This window comes from Balaenoptera musculus, chromosome X (genome assembly GCF_009873245.2).
Source record: "Balaenoptera musculus isolate JJ_BM4_2016_0621 chromosome X, mBalMus1.pri.v3, whole genome shotgun sequence".
In the NCBI taxonomy this organism is placed as follows: Eukaryota; Metazoa; Chordata; class Mammalia; order Artiodactyla; family Balaenopteridae; genus Balaenoptera; species Balaenoptera musculus.
In genome coordinates, this window is record NC_045806.1 from 56,801,173 (window position 1) to 56,816,926 (window position 15,754).

The 15,754-nt window shown below is 42.7% G+C and overlaps 1 protein-coding gene and 1 pseudogene across 9 annotated transcripts in view; one reads left to right on the plus strand and one right to left on the minus strand.

The window, feature by feature from the left end:
• Nucleotides 1-15,754, plus strand: part of DLG3 (discs large MAGUK scaffold protein 3) — a 63,049-nt gene that overhangs the window by 29,344 nt on the left and 17,951 nt on the right. For all 9 annotated transcript variants that reach the window (XM_036839582.1, XM_036839583.1, XM_036839587.1 and 6 more), the window contains one exon: nucleotides 8,860-8,974. In XM_036839582.1, the coding sequence (XP_036695477.1) occupies nucleotides 8,860-8,974 (115 nt within the window). The remainder of the gene's footprint in view (nucleotides 1-8,859; nucleotides 8,975-15,754) is intronic.
• On the minus strand, nucleotides 172-768 carry LOC118888506 (annotated as a pseudogene).

A 15,754-nucleotide genomic window follows, 5' to 3' on the forward strand; every position in this document is an offset into this window, starting at 1 on the left:
AAAACCCCCCTAAAACCCAACAACTTCCCCAATACTACTTCAAAACGAACATATCAAACTTGATTTTCATTAGAATGTAGTTATTTCTTCACACTAATAAATCAAAAAACCAAGACCCAGATTTTTGATAAAAAAAAATATATATATATATATATAAAGCAATGCAAACGATTATTGAGCTTCATCTTCTGGACAAGAATGCCAAGTTAGTCTCTCTTCATAAAAAGCAATTACAATTTGAGGACACTTCATATTTGCCTCTTTTGCCAGCACCAAGTCCGCCTCATCTGAATATTTCCATTTCATGAGAAACATTAATTCTCCACTGCTGTCTGTGGCACCAATTATTCGCTCTGGGTTGAGACCTCTGGCAAAACCTCTTGGTTTATCAGCAGCATCTCTTTTCTTCTTTGATTTGCTATCATCAGATTCACTGTCAGATAAAGATTTTCTTTTTGTTCCATCTTTTTCTTTACCAGCTTTTTGAGAATTAAGAAATGCTTCAATTAACTCTGGACAATCTAAATTTTCTTCGGGTTCCCAAGTATTGTCTGCATCTGTAAATCCCTTCCACTTCAGGAAATACTCCACCTTCCCATTCACTACACATTGGTCCGGTACTTTTTCTACCACAAATTCTTCAGCTTCTGCCTCTTCGACTTTTTACTCTTTCCATTCTGTTTCTTTCCCAGTTTTTGCAATGTAGTTTTATTGGAGACCATTTTTTGTTGCAGACTTGAAGAGCTATTATTCACCGCCTCCAAGCTGCTCCGGTCCGGGTCTGCGGCGTCTCTTAGAGGTGTCAGATTCTTTAAACAGTAGGCCCCATAATTAGAAACTAACCCAAGTAATAGGCTTCATATTATTTTATAGAGACAAGTTTGTGATTCCAAGAAATGTTGTGCTGTTTGACGATTCATGTACTTATCACCACACTGACAGGTATCTTCTTGATGGGCTTATTTTACTTTTGGCTCCATCCGTTTCTTTTGAAAACATGAGCTATGTTGTTGGGACAGATGCTTGTAATTCATACAAATCCTGAGGGTTTGCACTCCAAAGGTAACTGTAGAAACCTGAAACACAATTCATACTCATCAAAATCTGTGACTCTGTCATGAGTTCTGTACATTTGCACAACGGGTGATTCCTCTGAGCTCAGGGCAGCTCAGCAATGGCAAATGAGGGCTGTATGAGTTTGAGATTGGAACACCTTCACTTCCATAGGAACAAACGAGCCTTTGGGCAGCTATTGACTTGTTTTGTGTTGATAGCCAAGCAAGACACATGCTGTTATTCAGCCCTGTCTTCCCTACTCAGTATTTGTGTGGGGACTCAAGGTCAGGAAGTTACATTTCTCTTTTGCATTCTACTTGTATTCACATCTTTCCATTGTTCCTACCTGTCACAATCTGTGTGTCTGAAGTCTGTCATCCAGTTGTCTCCCCAGCTTCATTGTCACTTCCAAATTTGGTAGGCATGGTTTTTATTTTATTTTGGAGCATTTACCTTTTATATCTTCATTCAAACCATAGGTAGTCAGTGCTTCATGCAGAGTAAGTACCCTTTTTTGCTTCCCATTGTTTCCTGTCTCTACAACATTTTCCTACCCATAATCAAATAGAACCACATAAATCTTCTATGGGTTGAGAAACTGAGCCCCTTTCTGCTTTTCCAAATTACTGACAAATGTCATTTTTTATCCTGAGAAGACAGTTTTTCTGTCATTAGGAATGTAGATGCATTTGAGATCAAAGTCTTATAGGGGAGATGGATTTGGAGGCTTGGTTATGTGTCCATTTCATATTAGTGAATATTGTAGTTTCAGTCCTTTTTGATGCTTTATTAGGCTATTAAGTAGGTCTTGAAACCTCTGATATGTTAGTGTTTTGCAGAAGTGGTTTGTGGTTTTGTTGTTCAGTTTTTACCATTTTGGGGTCAGTGGAAGGAGAAAGTTTTGTATTCTTTTTTCTTACATTAGTTCCTGAGGAGTCAGAATTTGAGAATTACAGTGTCCAGGTTTGTCCTGTTGGATCTTTATAGTGAGTTAGCACATTCAGTAAAGATCGTTGACTCAACAAGGGTGCAGATTGCCATGCTAAACTTTGAGTAGGAAACAAAAACCGCATCAAGGAGCTTACAGTTTTGTAAAGAAAATGACATCACCACAAATTCTGGGCACTAGATTTTAAAAAGGGAGAGGTAGTGGAGGGCCTGGAAACCATGTGAGATGAAGAATGGTTAAGGAAGTAACAACATTTAGCCTGGAGAATAGGGAACTTATTTGGAGGACATGATGGCCATTTTCTATTATGGCTGATATTATCCCACCTTTTCCTGGTCTTTCAGGAAGAAACTCAGAAGCTGCCTTTGATCCTTTCTCACCCTACATCCAGTCAGATGTCAGATTTTCTCTCCTCTAGCTCCAGCATATTTCCTGATTCTTGCCTCTTTTTTTCTGTCCTCAGTTGCCCCCACACTATGTCAAGCCTTTGAAGTCACTGTCTATACTAGTAGAACAGGTCTCTGTTATCTTTGTCACTGCTTTCCCTTCTGTATTATGTTCTCAGAATAATCTTCCCCCAAACCTAGTTCTAATTGTATCACTTTCCTATTTAAACACTTAACAGTGGTTCCCAAAGCCTAGTAAGAAAAGTCCTATCTCAAACTCGTATAATCTGGCCCCCTAACCTTCCATCACTTCCCCTTCCCCTGTTCACACTCTACCTTCTCTTCAGTCTTATTCAGTAGTCTTGGAACCTGCTCCAGGCTTTCCCAGCTCTTTGATTTTCTTTAAACTGTTCCTTCATACAGTTATGCAGAAGAGAATCCATCATGTTTTATACTGTTTTAGACACCAAAATAGGACCAGCTAGCAAAAGAGATGGCCCTCAATCCAAGAATTTTCTCTTGAATAGTGTTGTCTAATAATTAAGGAATACAGAGCTTCCCAACATTGGATATATCTGAGCAGAGGCTAGGGGGCTAGCTGGTTTGGATGCTGTAAAGCAGGCCCCCCTAGAGGCTGTAGGGCCTAGACAAAAAGAGAAAGCATGGTCCTCTGCTGTCAAGAAACTTAAATCTACATGTGAGGCACCACAGTTATTCTCCCCACAATAGCCATAGTGATACACATACACACATGTTCATGTCATTCCTTTACTTAAAATCTTTCAGTGACTTCTTTCTGTTACTCTTAGGATGAAAGCAGAAATCTTTACTGTAGTCCACAAGGTCATGTATAATCTGACCTCTGTCTACCTTACAAGTCTGATCTCCTGCCAGTATTCCCTTACTTCCCTGTGATCCAGATATTTTATACCCTCACATATGCTGTTCCTTCTGTCTGGAATGCTTTCTTTATCTACCCCTTTTCCCCGGGCTAACTCTTCATCCTTAAAGGCTTAGCTTAAATGTCACTTCCTCATGGAAACCTTTGTTAACCTCCCATCCCCCCCTCAGTAGATTGGGTCACCCTGTTCTTCTCGTAGCATTTTCTTCATAGCAGTAGTCACGATCGTAATTAAAATTGTAATTAAATAGTTGTTTTTTTCATTATTGTAATTTCTAGGAACTGTTTGATTACCATTATATCCCCATCAGCTCTCATAATGCCTGGCACACTGTAGACATTTAGTTAATATTTGAATAAATAAATGAATGAGTAAAACTTCTGGGTGGTGAAGGACATAAAGGATGTTCAGTGTCAGGCAGGGAGGAAAATTTCAGGACAAGGGAATAATAGGTAGGAATGAACAAATTGTGTTCAGGAGTTCCAGGCAGGTTAGATCAAAAGAGGATCTGTCTAATGAGACATGGGATAGATCGGCTGAGAGTGACAGGATGATGGTTTTAGCAGTCTTTGAAATTTTAGTTGAGATATTAAAGTTCTTTAGTTGCTGTTGAGTTATTATAGATACCCGGACAGAGGGCTACAAGTTGGCGTTTTAGGAAGGCTTTTCAAATAGAATCTTAAGCTGGATTGGAGTTTGGAGATCCTGGGGGCAGACTACCAGCTAGAGCAATACAGCAGTGGTCCAGAGAAGAGATAACACAGTGTGACCTAAATCCAGGCAAGAGATAAAAATAATCATGAGAAAAGGAAAAGGCAATGACAATGGAAGTTAGAAAGAAGGAGATGGATTGAGGAAGCAGTTAGGAAGAACATCAGCAAAACACTAAGGAAACGCTGGTTGTGCGCAGGAGGAAACACTGGTTGTGCACAGGAGGAAGGGGGCTGTCATTTACTGTACCAGGGAGGTTTGGCATGAAATTACTAAGTAGGGGGAGGCAGAGTGGTCAAGTCTAGAGGTAGATGTTTCTAGAGGTAGATAAAGTATCATATAGGTGTTAGGACAAGCCCTTTGAATCAGCATCTCCACCCACAGGAGGACCTTTTCTGTGATTATGCAGAGAGAACATTTGAGGTTCCTCTTTGTCTATTCCAGAATGCAGTCTTGGCTTTACTTTTTCATAACCAAAAGGCTTATTAGAGTTTTTTCCCCCAAACAAAAAGATCAATCTGTCCTCAAAGGTAAATTCTGCCTCTACTTCTTCAGGAACAGAAGAGCTGCTGGAAGCTTTAGACTAGCAGTTTATCCTCACTTCCAGTCATGAAGGTTTCAGAATATTGGGGTTCAGTTTGGTAGTGCCAATCAAATTTTTTCATGTGCATGTAATTTGACCCTGCATTTTCACTTCTAGGAATCTATGCTATCGAAATGCTCATACAAATATACAGTGCAGCATTGATTGTAATATAAAAAAATTATAAACAATTTAAATGTATGTCTGTTGGGATATGACTGAATAAATTATGGTCTGTCCATAATATGCAGTACTGTGCAGCTATTATAAAGGACGAGGTAGATCACTGTGCACTGACATGAATAGGTTTCCATTATATATCAGAGAATGAAAAAAGCATGTGAATCTATGTGAGTTGTGAGTGTATGTATATAAACGATATATACATGGAAGTAAGTCTGGAAGGATACATACTAAAAATCCTAACTGGTTACTTCTGGGTAGTGGGATGGGGAAATGATACAGGAATGTCCAAAGAAAACAGTTAAAGATTTTAAAAAATCATGTGCTACTTTTATAATTTAAAAAAGTGTAAACTCATTAGCTTTCTTTGCAGGCACATTGGACAGAGGCTTCTTTTTTTTCTTTTTCTTTTTTTTTTTAAACATCTTTATTGGAGTATAATTGCTTTACAATGGTGTGTTAGTTTCTGCTTTATAACAAAGTGAATCAGTTATACATATACATATGTCCCCATATCTCTTCCCTCTTGGCGTCTCCCTCCCTCCCACCCTCCCTATCCTACCCCTCTAGGTGGTCACAAAGCACCGAGCTGATCTCCCTGTGCTATGCGGCTGCTTCCCACTAGCTATCTATTTTACGTTTGGTAGTGTATATATTGGACAGAGGCTTCTTTAGCACTTTCCTTTCCCGTGGAATTTGCAGTTGTATTGACAATTTTTTTTTTTTTTGGAGAGCTTTCCAACCCTCTTGTCCTAACTTCCTTTTGAGACAGGCTGCAGGATACTTACCTTATCTTTTCCCTGAACTAACAAAACAAAATAAAACAAAACTCAATTTTGTAATCAAGACCAGCAGTTTCAAATTTTATTTGGCATCAGAATTACCTTGATGCTTGTTAAAAATACAGATTCCTGGGCCCACTCAGTAGGTTCTGAGTCAGTGTATCAGGGGGTAGGGTCCCAAATCCTGATCTTTCAGAGGCACCCCAGATGGTCAGTGAGAAATCCTGTTTGGGGGAATGATGCCTGATTGTCCCCCACCCCCACCCCCTTTTCTCTCTGTGATTAGTAAAGAGAATGAGGGAGCAATGACTGATTCACCGTGGGTATCTTTGTGGATCACAAATGGTTGGATTCATATGAATGGGAAAAAAATGAATATAACACAGTTTAGTAGACTTGAGATTTTAGTAATAAGTGTTGTTTCTTTAAAATAACCTGTTTGAAGTAGGCCTTTTGAATTATAGAGGCTGGTCTGGTGGGCTTCTTAGGCAAAGACTTAGGCCTAGGAGATGCCTTCCAGCAACGGCTTTGTTATGAGTGGAAGGGGAAAAGAGGGACCTTGGCAAATTGTAAGGTCTTAGAATTCAGATGCTTTTTAGGTGAAGCTTTTGTCCTTGGAAAATGAGGCCTCTAATATTAAGATGAGGTACTATCTAAAGACTATTCTAAACAGCTTTTTGTTAGAATTATTTTTTCTTTGTTATAAACAAAGTTTGTTAATCAGATGCCCACTGTGGGTTATTAACATCTGAAAAAGGTGTTTAAAAAACATATACTCCAATTGCTCCCAACAATTAACCTTGGGAACAAAAGCAAATGGGAATACTTCTTAACTACTTTTCCAAGCCCTCAGTGAAGCTGGCAGCCATCAGTTAAATAAACCATTAGTTTTATTAGTTTGAGAACAGAAGCATCGACTTGGGCAGAGTTTTTTAATCTGCTCCTCGTTTACCCAACAATCATTTATTCAGAGCCTACTTTGTGCCTACTGGACATTAGATAACTACAAATAAAAGGCAGAGACCGATGAGCAGCTAGAACTCTAAGGGGATCATCTGAATGAGGGAAAAGTGAATAAAACACTATTTAATAGACTTGAAAGCTTAGTAGCGCGTAGAAAACAGAAAGTGGCTTCCATAAAGCAATAGCCTTGTTCTCTTTCTATAGTCTATTTTAAGTGGGCCCTCTGGCCCAGCGTTATCAACCTTGGATTAGGAGCTTTGAGGAAATGGTGGTTTGGTGGTTGTTTTTAAAGGGTTTTTTAAGAAATGTAGTTACTAAGCAACTACCATGACCGGCTGCTAAGTTGGAGTTCAGTGGGCAAGCCAATTCCAAAGAAGAGAATATATAAACAAGTTGGGAGAGGGGGAAAATGGCTTAAGGATAGATTGGGTGGTGGGTTTTCTTTTTTCTTTTTTTTTTCTGTGTTCAATGCATATTTCTGCCTTTTACTTATCTTGCTCAAGAAATGGTTGCTTGGTCAGAAATCTCTTTGTCTCACCCAGTCTCCTTTTAGCCGGTGAGTGGGGAGGAGGGCCAGAAAGGAGCCAACTGGAGAGGGCTGGGCTGGAGGGCTGAGCCTTGGGGCGGGACCTGCGCCTGGGCAGCTCTAGAGGTAGATAGCCCTGCTGCTGCGCGCTTGGGCCGTCCAGGGCTGCCATGACAGATCGGTCACCACCTTCTACCTTTAGTTTGGGAAGCCTCATTGATATTGATGTGTTGCCTTGTAACCCTCAGAATAGGGACATTGTCCAGCTGCTGTCTCCCTTTTTTTCTTTCCCCAACATTTAATGGGTGAGTCAGTGACTTAACTGCTTCCTGCAGGATTTCAGGGACAGGAGTAAGTAATGAGGACAAATCACCATAACACCAGTGCGTGATGAATGAAAGAGCACATGAGTTTATTAACCAGTTGGCTTCATTGGTACCAGAGTGAACAAAAAGAAACTTTGTTGAGAAGAGGATATTTGTATGAGTTAGAACTCTATTCCCTCCTGTTTAGGCTTTTTACTGTTTCCCTTTATACCCAGCTGAAGGTCAGGTTGCTTTGCTGAGGGAAGGGGAGTGTCAGGTGTTAGAACAGGTGTTTTGTTTTCTGCCTGTAGAGTCATGCACACTAGATGGGGATGCTTCTTGCCAGCCCTCTGTGGTGCATGAAAATGCTTTTGTGGAATTCTTTTTTCCTGGAAATGTGTTTGTTTTTTAAAGCAGTTCCCCAGCCTTCAACCCCCAGTATAAATTGTGACTTCCTTTAAAATCAGCTTGTCATAATGAAGTATGCCTGTTTTCTACCGTTTTCACAGTCTGTGCCTTAGATATATCCCATTTTATGTGGCAATTATAGACTGGCAATTATAGACCTGAAAAATGTGTGGTGTGTGTGTGTGTTTGTGGTAAATGTGAATATCATATTTAAAATGTGCTAGGAGAGTGTCACAGCAAAGTAGCCCTGTAAAAAGCCTTTTATAATAATTGTATGGATAGAGTTAATTTTCCTATGTCAGGTTTTCTTAAATTGGGTATAAACCTGTAGTCACCTTTCCAGAATGATGAGGCTTTTTCAGACTGTTGTAATGGTGTCAGTGGGCTACAAAGTTGGGCATGGACTTATGACCCCCCTGACTAGATGGTTTTGGAGGAGAGAGATGTCAGCAGACTTCTGGGTTTGGGAGAATTTCTATTGTAATGTTCAATTGTTACTGAAGCCAAAGACCCTGTTTGTTAGAAGGGAAATAATTCAGGAGAGCTTTGTGATCTTCTCTTCTGATTGTGAGGTTTGTTTTTACCTTTGTACTGCATTCCAACGTCCCCCCTCAAAAAAAAAGTCATCTAGAAACAGATCATCTTCTTTGCCTAACAGTGATATAATGGCCTCAGGTCCTTCCCTGCCCCACCACCCTGCACCTCAGGGCCATCTGTTCTCTGCAATCCACTTTTCGGGAAAGTCTCTTTTCCCATCTGCTCTCCTTGGGCCTTAGTGCTTGCTCTAAAGATTAATGAAGGCTGCACTGGAACCTCTTTCCAGTTGTTATTTTTTTTTTAAGGATCAGTGAGCTTTTTTCCATTTGATATGTCCAAATGTTACTCCTTTTTCAGGTGTATTCTTTCATTCTACTAGTCTGGGGGTGGAGAGAAATCTTTCTGTGTGTGGAGGAGGTACTCTGCTTATCAAAGCAAAGATTGACTGGGCTGGCTCTGGCTGCTTTGAAGCCAAGGGTCCTCCTGGCTCTTTGGCCGCTGGCACACAGGCTTGGTGCAGCTCCTTGGGTTCATTCTTTTCTTGTCCTTTCCCTTGTCTCTCTGACAGAATACAGTCGCTTTGAATCGAAGATACATGACTTGCGAGAACAAATGATGAACAGCAGTATGAGCTCTGGGTCTGGGTCCCTGCGAACGAGTGAGAAGAGGTCCTTGTATGTCAGGTAAGTCTCACCTCTGAGCACCAGGCCTTGTGCTGCACGGGGGGAGCTCCGTGCCAACCCAGCCCTTCTTGTTTAACTAGTGGGGTAGGGAGTGTGTACTCCCAGTACTAAAACAACACTTTGCACTGTATGCTCAGGTTGTGTACTTTATGGTCAGTATCTCCTCCCTTTTGTGAGCTGGCTTCTTCCTTTTTGCTCCCGAATGACTCAGTATGGGAAATTTTCAGTTTGCTCTAATTGTAAAAGACTGTTGGGTGATTGTTGCTAGTCAGCATTCAGAGAGCACTCAAATGTTCAAAGTACTTTGCTTGCAATCTGTGATTTGAGGGGAAACTTGGCATTCCCCCCTTCCACATATGCATAATAGACATCAGAATTTGTATCTGAGCATATCAGCTATCACTGTGTTCTGGTACAGGGTCTCTTTTAAGAAACCAAAGAACTGACAGGTTGCTGCTTTCTGGGGTTTTTTTTTGTGTGTGTGTTCCCTCACTCCCTGTGCACTGGTCTGCTGTATCTGAATCATGGGACATGGGATGGGATGGTGTATCTTCCACAGGAAGGGTGGGTGGAACGGATATATAGCATTGAGTGTATTGCTGCTGAAAGCTGTTCTGAGATACTGTCCAAGGCTGAGCTTCTGACCCTTGAGTCACATTATAATACTTTGTCAGGTCAAAGTACAAACCTCTTAGAGAGTTGGATTGCTAAATGAACACTATGGACTCCTCCTAGAATTAGGGATAGTTTCCTTCTTCCTGCTTGGGCTTCTTGGCAAAACTCCAACAGTCTGGGGCAAGTACATTGTACCTCTCCAAGGGTAAAATCCTCAGAGAAAGAGGTCGTAGGATTACTCCTCTGAGCCGTGTGTGTGTGTGTGTGTGTGTGTGTGTGTGTGTTTAATGCTTGTATCAGACTCTTGGGTTAAACTTTTTCTAGTGGTCTCTGATACCAGCTAGGGGGTGGGGGAGGGGAGGCTACAGTTGCTAGTTGCCTGGCAACGTGACATCTACTCTGTCCTTGGGGTTTGAGATGACGATAGCCAATAGCCAACCGATATAAATGCTAATTGCAGTTTTTCTCTCGGTGCTTGATTTTCTTTTTCCTCAGTTGCTAGTTCCTGACCCTCCTGCAGGGAGAAGAGCCAAGGGAGCCCAGATTTGAGCCTCAAGCCCACTAGAACCCTTCATGGTTCTTTTCTAAAATGAACCCTCAGCTCAACTCCCTCTGTGTTGAGAGCAGCTTTCTTCACATTTGCTGTGAAGAGAGGAGAGCGGGAGGAAGGCTGGACTAGTCGTCACTGGTGATCTTTTCAGTCTCCTGTTTTCTGTCCCTAAGCCCTTGCTCTGGATCTGCAGCCTAGACACTGGGGTGCCAATGGGGGGACTCAGAAATATGCTGTTGCCTCCCGCAAAAGGGTAATACTTATGTGACTTGGTCAGGATTGTTCCATTCCCGTGCTTCCAGCCCCCGCAGATGTGGCACTCCAGTGTGTGTGGGAAGCTGATCTTTAGGCAAGACAGTTTCTTTGGAGAGCTTTATTTCTAAATTTCCCCTCTCCGCCTATCCTGTGCTAGAGCTCTCCCTGCCTGGGCAGGGGGAGTGGGGCATCAGCTCTCAACCTGGAAGACCTGGAACACCCTTCTCTGGTCCTGGCAAGGGACACATTCCGTCTACCTCTGGGGAGGAGGGTGGAGACTGCACTCTTTCTAGTGAATCAGTTTATACAGTTTATATCATCTGCCCTTAACCTTATGTAGATAACATCTGTATCCTCAGAGGAAAGTAAATATGGTTTAGAATAGTGAACATTTGTAATCACTAGAGTTCATCAAGGGAAATAATATTTTATGGCTAGATTAGCGAGCTGAGGTATTTCGCTAAGCTAACCCTCTACCAAAGCCTGAAGCCTGGCTCGCTCTATTGCTTTTTGTGCCTGTTTTTGGCCTTTTTTTTTACTCTGCAGTAGCTTCCTTTTGTTCAGCATTTAAGTATATTCAAGGTTCTTCCATTCTTAAAAAGGAAAGAAAAAAATTCCCTTGATACCAATAGTCCCTTAAACTATTGTCTTGTTTCTCTTCTTCTGCTCACCACATTTGCCACATTATGTGCCAGGAAACACTAGCTCCTCAAGATGTTAAGTATTGTGTGAAAAATCAGTGGTTCAGTAAGTTGGGCAAATGCAGGATTAAACAGAGGAAAATAGGGTTCTTTACTGTGATCAATCTCCAGGAGGGATTGTACTAGGCAGTGTTTCCCCCAAAGATAGGAGCATGGGAGCCTTATTTGGAGAAACTGGTCTTAGCATCCAGGCTGGGAAATATTGCAGTCATCTGTACTTGCTGCTGCTATTTCTTCAAATTGCCTCTCTTTCAGTAGGAAAGGAAGTGTACATCTGCTTATCAGCATGGTGGTATGGTTCCAAGCAACTCTGGAAGGCTCCAGAGGGGCAGAAGCCCAACTCTGTCAGTAGTGACTGGTTCGCTGATTCTCTGCCATTGGTCTGACCTCGTCACATTTGTTTCCATGAATTACCGGCTTTCTTCTTTAAAGGCTCTCTTTCTACCTTGCTGACCATTCCTCAATACGTTTCATTAGCTCTACCCCATAAATGGCAATGTCATTTATGTTCACAGCTTCAAATCCTGTTGTGTAAATGACAACTCTGATCTCTACTGAACTCCAGACCCACATATCAACCACTTGTTGCACACGTGACTGGAGCTGCCCTCCCAGTGCCTCAAACAAGCAGTGTGTTCCAAATGGACCCCCACACCTACTCCTCCTCCTTACTTTCCTTATCTAAATTAATTGCGTCACCCTATCATGTGGAAAAGGGATTAGATTTGTTCTGTCACCCAAGGCAGATCTCAACTCAACATAAGGAAGAAAGAGCTCATGATTAAAACTGTCTGAAAGTGGAATGAACTGCTTCTGGAGATAGTAAATTTGATTCTTTGTCACTGGAGGTGTTACCGAAGAGGCTGGGCAACCATGTGTCTGAGTGTTGCAGAGCGGGTTGAAGCTAAAGATCTGCTCAGAGGCTTTTAGTAGTTCCCAGTGTCTTCAGGATGAAGGGGAACAAATAAACATTTTAAACAAACATTTAGGGGAACAAACATTTAAACATTCTCTTTAAATTGCTTTTAAAATCCTTTTAATAATGCTACGAAGTAGGCATTATTATTCTTATTTTTCAGGTGAGAAAACAGATTCCAGTTAGACAGCTAAGAAGTTCCAAAACTGGAATTTGAACCTGGTTCTGACTAGAGTGTGGCTCTCTCATCATTTCCCAAACTTGCTGATAGGAATCAGCTGGCATGCTAGTAAAAGTACAGATTCCCAGGCTCCTCTTCTATCGATTTAGATTCACCAGGTTTGGGGAAATGTATGTTTTTAACAAGCAGTCATAATGCTTAGGAATGACCACTTGTTTGTCAGAATAGACATTTATTTCTGTTTCACTCGAACAACTGAACATTACACTTACTTTAGTTCCTGCTGCGTGGAAAGCAGTAAAGCACGGGCCTGAGAAATTGGGCGTGGTTGTGGCGGTAGATTCAAGGAAGCGGTAGACGTGGTTCCCGCCCTCCAGCAGCTTGCCATCCACACAGAAGATACTGCGCAGCAGGTGGTTAAAGTGAAGGAACCCTTCACAGTGGGATTTCACCTCTAATTCTGTTTGCTGTTGTTTCCCCTTCTGACATGCTCCTCCTCCCTTCCCTTCCCCTGAATCTCTGTCCTCCTCTGGTGTGCATGGGGTTGCAAAGCTGTTTTGAAGCAAATAACACCCTCTTGCAGCTGCACCGAGGCTGTAGCAGGTGAAGCCTTAGGGAGCTGCAGCCGCACTAACCACAGGGGGGATGGGATTTGTGGAGTGGGGAGCAGGAGGAAGAAGGAAAGATAACAGTGTTTGGACAATGAAACTTGGTTTTAAAGTCACTAGTGACTTAATGGAAAGGCCTTCCCCACCCTTCACCATACTATAGAAACATCTCTTAAATAGTATAGGCAGGGTGAACAGAGCCCCTCTTTCTGCCCAGTCTAGGGCCTTTGCTCTGCTGGTTAATTTGCCTTCCACACTAGAAAAGTCCACAAAATATGCCTCTCTTGAGCCTTTTTCTCAGGGTCAGGGTGATTAGATGTTTAACTCAGGCCATTCTGATGTGAAGGTAGTAAAAAGACACAGGGTAGGTTAGAGTTCCAGAGACCTCCAAGTTCTACACTTGTATTTAATTTAGTTTATTTATGTATTTCATGAATGAACAAAAGACCTTATCCTCCAAAGCTTGCCAAGAGGCTTGATAGTACATTTGTAGAAATAGCTTTTGAAAGTCTGTTCCGGCTAGCCTGGCTATATTCTTTGCAGTCACAGGACAGCATCAGGCATTTTGGGAGTCCTGGCCTTCTGGCTGGCCATCTGCCATCCCAGTTTTCTTCCCACTCTAGGAAGGAAATCATGCCCCATCTGTAGTCCTGATTCAAGAAACAATGTCAAAAAAAAATGTCAGAAATATTGGCTTGGTCATCAAAGAAGGCTGGAAGATGCTCCTTCTTCTTAACAAGCAGACATTAATTGTACACTGCTCTGTGCTTAGCCCAGGGTGGTGCCCGGGGGAGCCCAACTTTGTCTTGCTCATTAGTGAGTTTCAGTAGTGGATTAAGATGCCAACGAGGTAATATTGGCAGGCTTCACTATCTGACAGAATTTGGGAGTGATGATAATCCGCATCTTAAAAAGCAATCACAATTTATGTAGTGTTCAGGGCTACCAGAGGATGGGACAGTTTCCTGTATCAGTGATTCTGGAAGTGCCTGTTGCTAGATCATATACAGACACCAGTCCTGGACTTGTAATCCCCTCAGCTGATCCAACAGGTGCTGTGAACCCCGAATATTCACACATTGTGGGTCTGTGAGTGCCCCTCTAACTTCATAATTGCTCTCTAAGGCCTGAGACTCTGAGGTAGACTAAGGAGAAGAGTGCCCTCCCCTGTTCTCCATGTTCCCTTCTTCAAGGTGTGCAAGGGGCTCCTGACTTGCTGCCAGCCGCACTTGCTCCTCCTGTGATGACCCACCTTGTGTCTACCTGAGTACTCAAGTTTGGACTTTTGAGTTGCTCTTCAGGAGCTGCTAGAAATTTTAACTCTCGCACTAAGGTCAAGGGCTGATGAATGACTGCTGCTTTATAGCTCTCTGTGCATCCTTTAGATGGACCAGGCAAGGGAGGGGCTGCTGAATTTTTAAGTAACATGTGCCCTTTATCTGGTACTTTCTGTCTCAGGCAGCTTGGGCTGCTGTAACAAAATACTATAGGCTGAGTGGCTTGAACAATAGACATTTATTCCTCACAGTTCTGGAGGCTGGGAAGTCCAAGTTCTAGGTGCTGGCAAATTCAGGTTATGGTGAGCCCCCTCCCCGCTTCCTGGCTTGTAGATGACCACCTTCTTGCTGTGTCCTCATGTGGCCTTTCCTGGGTGTGTTCTGAGGAGAGACAGGTCTCTCTGTCTCTTCCTCTTCTCGTAAAGGACTGATGTTAGGATGAGGGGCCCTCCCTCATGACCTAATCTAAACCTAATTGCCTCCCAAAGGCCCCACCTCCAATTACCATTACATTGGGGGTTAGGGCTTCAACAAATGAACTTGGGAGGGGGGAACCCAAACATTCAGCCGATAACACTGACCAAAGGAAGAAATCAATGTCTCCCAACTGGTATGGGAGGGATATACAGTGGAAGGACACTGCAGGATAGTAACTGGGAGGGTGTTCTGTGCTCCCTGCCCCAGCTTGGTCTCATCCACCATTCACGAGCATCATACGTGGCCTCAGTCCTCAAAGGGCTTTCCCCAAAGGGATATAATATGAAAGATTAGAAAACTGCAAGAGTTAAATAGCAATAAACAGAAAATATAAAGAAAGATCACTGCTAAATACGTAGTATGAATTTGGAAGAAGGAAATTTGGAGTGGGCAGGGTCACAGAGAAGGGTGGGACTTGGGTTGGGCCTCAGAGGAGCTGCTGATGGCGCAAGGGGACAGGCAGAGCCTCCCAGGCCAGACAGATGGCTGGGGCCACAGGCAAAGAGGTGGGCACACTACTAGGTGAGCACATGGAAGCAGCTACTTGCCTTTGAGGCTGTAGTGCTGACGTGCTGTTGTTTACTTTGCTTTGAGAAACCTGCCTGACCAGTTTCCTCCGTAGTTGCCATTTTCTTTGCATTCCTGTTCACTAAGACACCAGGGTGGCTGGGCCAGATGCTTATGATTTCTCTGGATCTTTCAGACCCTAAACTTTAAAATTTAGGACCTGTACTGCAGAGACTTTGGGCCTGGTAATCTGTTTACTTTGAGCTGATTATATTCCTGCTTTCCCACTTGGCAGTGAGGTCCCAGCTGAAAGGAAGATTAGGCAAAGTCCTCTGGAGCGTGTGCATCATCCCTGTGGGCAGCTCTTAGGGGATACTATTTGAAAGGTCACCACTTAAACAACATATCTTTCAAGACCTTTGACAACACTTTCTCCTTAAGAAAGACAGGCAGCGGCATTTAAAGCTGCCGCGCTGAAGCTTAGCTTGGGAACTCCAACCTGCAGACCCTGGGAAGTGAGCATCTGCTTTTGGTGCTGCTGTGACTTTGCTCCGGAAGGTGGCTTCATCGCCCACTTTCTGTTTTTACCTGCCACATTTTACCTGGGACATGCTCTTTACCCTGCTCTCAAGATAAATCAGTATTTTCTGGCCTGGCCATGATGTTTGAGAAGTTGTGGGAAAACCCAAGATC